This window comes from Nicotiana sylvestris, chromosome 3, assembly GCF_000393655.2.
Source record: "Nicotiana sylvestris chromosome 3, ASM39365v2, whole genome shotgun sequence".
NCBI lineage: Eukaryota > Viridiplantae > Streptophyta > Magnoliopsida > Solanales > Solanaceae > Nicotiana > Nicotiana sylvestris.
Window position 1 is genome coordinate 143,704,178 of NC_091059.1, and position 1,762 is coordinate 143,705,939.

General features: G+C 43.4%; 1 protein-coding gene across 1 annotated transcript; it reads right to left on the bottom strand.

The window, feature by feature from the left end:
• Positions 1-812: 812 nt before the first annotated feature.
• On the bottom strand, positions 813-1,403 carry LOC138888121 (uncharacterized). The gene has a single exon (XM_070169934.1). It carries the CDS (start codon positions 1,401-1,403, stop codon positions 813-815), a length of 591 nt encoding a protein of 196 aa, XP_070026035.1.
• Positions 1,404-1,762: the final 359 nt, after the last annotated feature.

Consider the following 1,762-nt stretch of genomic DNA (forward strand, 5'->3'; position numbering starts at 1 on the left):
GTTTTCTTTAGAGATGGCCTTTGGACGTAGAGGTGTTATTTCGAGTTAGGGTCGAAATGTTAACCTATTATAATTCGAGCGAGGTCGAATGTTTTCTTTTGGCGATGGCCTTTGGCCGTAGAGGTGTTATTTTGAGTTAGGGTCGAAATGTTAACCTGTTGTAATTCGAGCGAGGTCAAATGTTTTCTTTTGGCAATGGCCTTTGGCCGTAGAGGTGTTATTTTGAGTTAGGGTCGAAATGTTAACCTGTTGTAATTCGAGCGAGGTTGAATGTTTTCTTTTGGCGATGGCCTCTGGCCGTAGAGGTGTTATTTCGAGTTAAGGTCGAAATGATAACCTGTTGTAATTCGTGTGAGGTCGTATGTTTTCTTTTGGCGATGGCCTTTGGCTGTAGAGGTGTTATTTCGAGTTAGGGTCGAAATGTTAACTAGTTGTAATTCGAGCGAGGTCGAATGTAAGATGCAAAAGAAAATGACGAAAGGTAAAATATTGCTTTATTTCACTTCGTTGGAGAATATCTTGATGGAGTACAAAATGCTGCTTTATTCCATTTACTAGAGTACTATACATGTCTGTTTCATACATATGTTGGAGAAGTTTTTCATGTATCTAGTCCCTTCATCGTTCGGCCTGGAGAGGTCATCGGCAGGCGGGGCGATGAATTATACTTTGAACTTCGAAATGTCCCCTCGTAACCTCGTTAAAAACCTCTTCGAGAAAACCTAATTGGGACAAAACTCGGGTAAGGGAAAAAAAGTACGACTTGAGGGGCGTCCTCTTCAGAAATTGAAGTATTTGAGGTGGGAGACATTCTAGTTGTTTGTAGTGGTTTCCCTTCCATTGTTTCTAGTTGGAATGCTTCTTTGCTTGCTGCCACTGTAATTTTGTACTGCCCGTCCCAATTTTCCCAGTTTGCCTTCTCTTGGGTCTTTTGTAGCTTGTGTTTTTGCTTTGAGAACATAGTCTCCGACTTTGAGTGGTCGTATTTTGGCCTTCTTGTTGTAGTACCTTTCCGCTTGTTGTTTTTGGGCTACCATCCTTACGTAAGCCATGTCTCTTTGTTCTTCTGCCTCGTTGAGGTCTTGTCTTCTATTCTCGTCGTTATTTGATCCGCTTTCGTTGGAGTATCTTAGGCTAGGTTCTCTGACCTCAACAGGTATTATAGCATCAGTGCCGTACACTAATGAATATGATGTTTCCCCGGTGCTTGTTTTTGGCGTGGTGCAATAGGCCCATAATACCTCTGGTAGAAACTTCGGCCATAGCCCTTTGGTATCCTCAAGCTTTTTCTTTAAGATATTCAATATGGTTTTGTTGGAGGATTCGGCTTGACCGTTTCCAGCGGGATGGTATGGCGTGGAGAGTATTCGCTTGATGCGCCATTTTTCGAAGAACTTGGCCATCTTTTTCCCGGTGAACTGGGGTCCGTTATCGCATCTGATTTCTTTGGGGATGCCAAAGTGGCATATGATGTTCCTCCATATGAACGTGATGACTTCCTGTTCGCATATCTGGGCGAACGCACCTACTTCCACCCATTTGGAAAATTAGTTAGTTAAAACTAAAAGTAAACATGATTTACCTCGCCCCGCTGGGAGGGGTACGACGATGTCCATTCCCCATTTGATGAACGACCATAGTGAGGTGACAGAGTAGAGGTGTTCGCCCGCTTGATGTATCATAGGAACGTACTTTTGGCACTGCTCGCATCTCTTGACATAATCTGTAGCTTCCTTTTTCATGGTGGGCCAGTAGTATCCTG

Excerpts from the sequence above, each read along its gene's own strand:
- LOC138888121 (XM_070169934.1), bottom strand. The coding sequence starts at position 1,403 with ATGGCCAAGTTCTTCGAAAAATGGCGCATCAAGCGAATACTCTCCACG.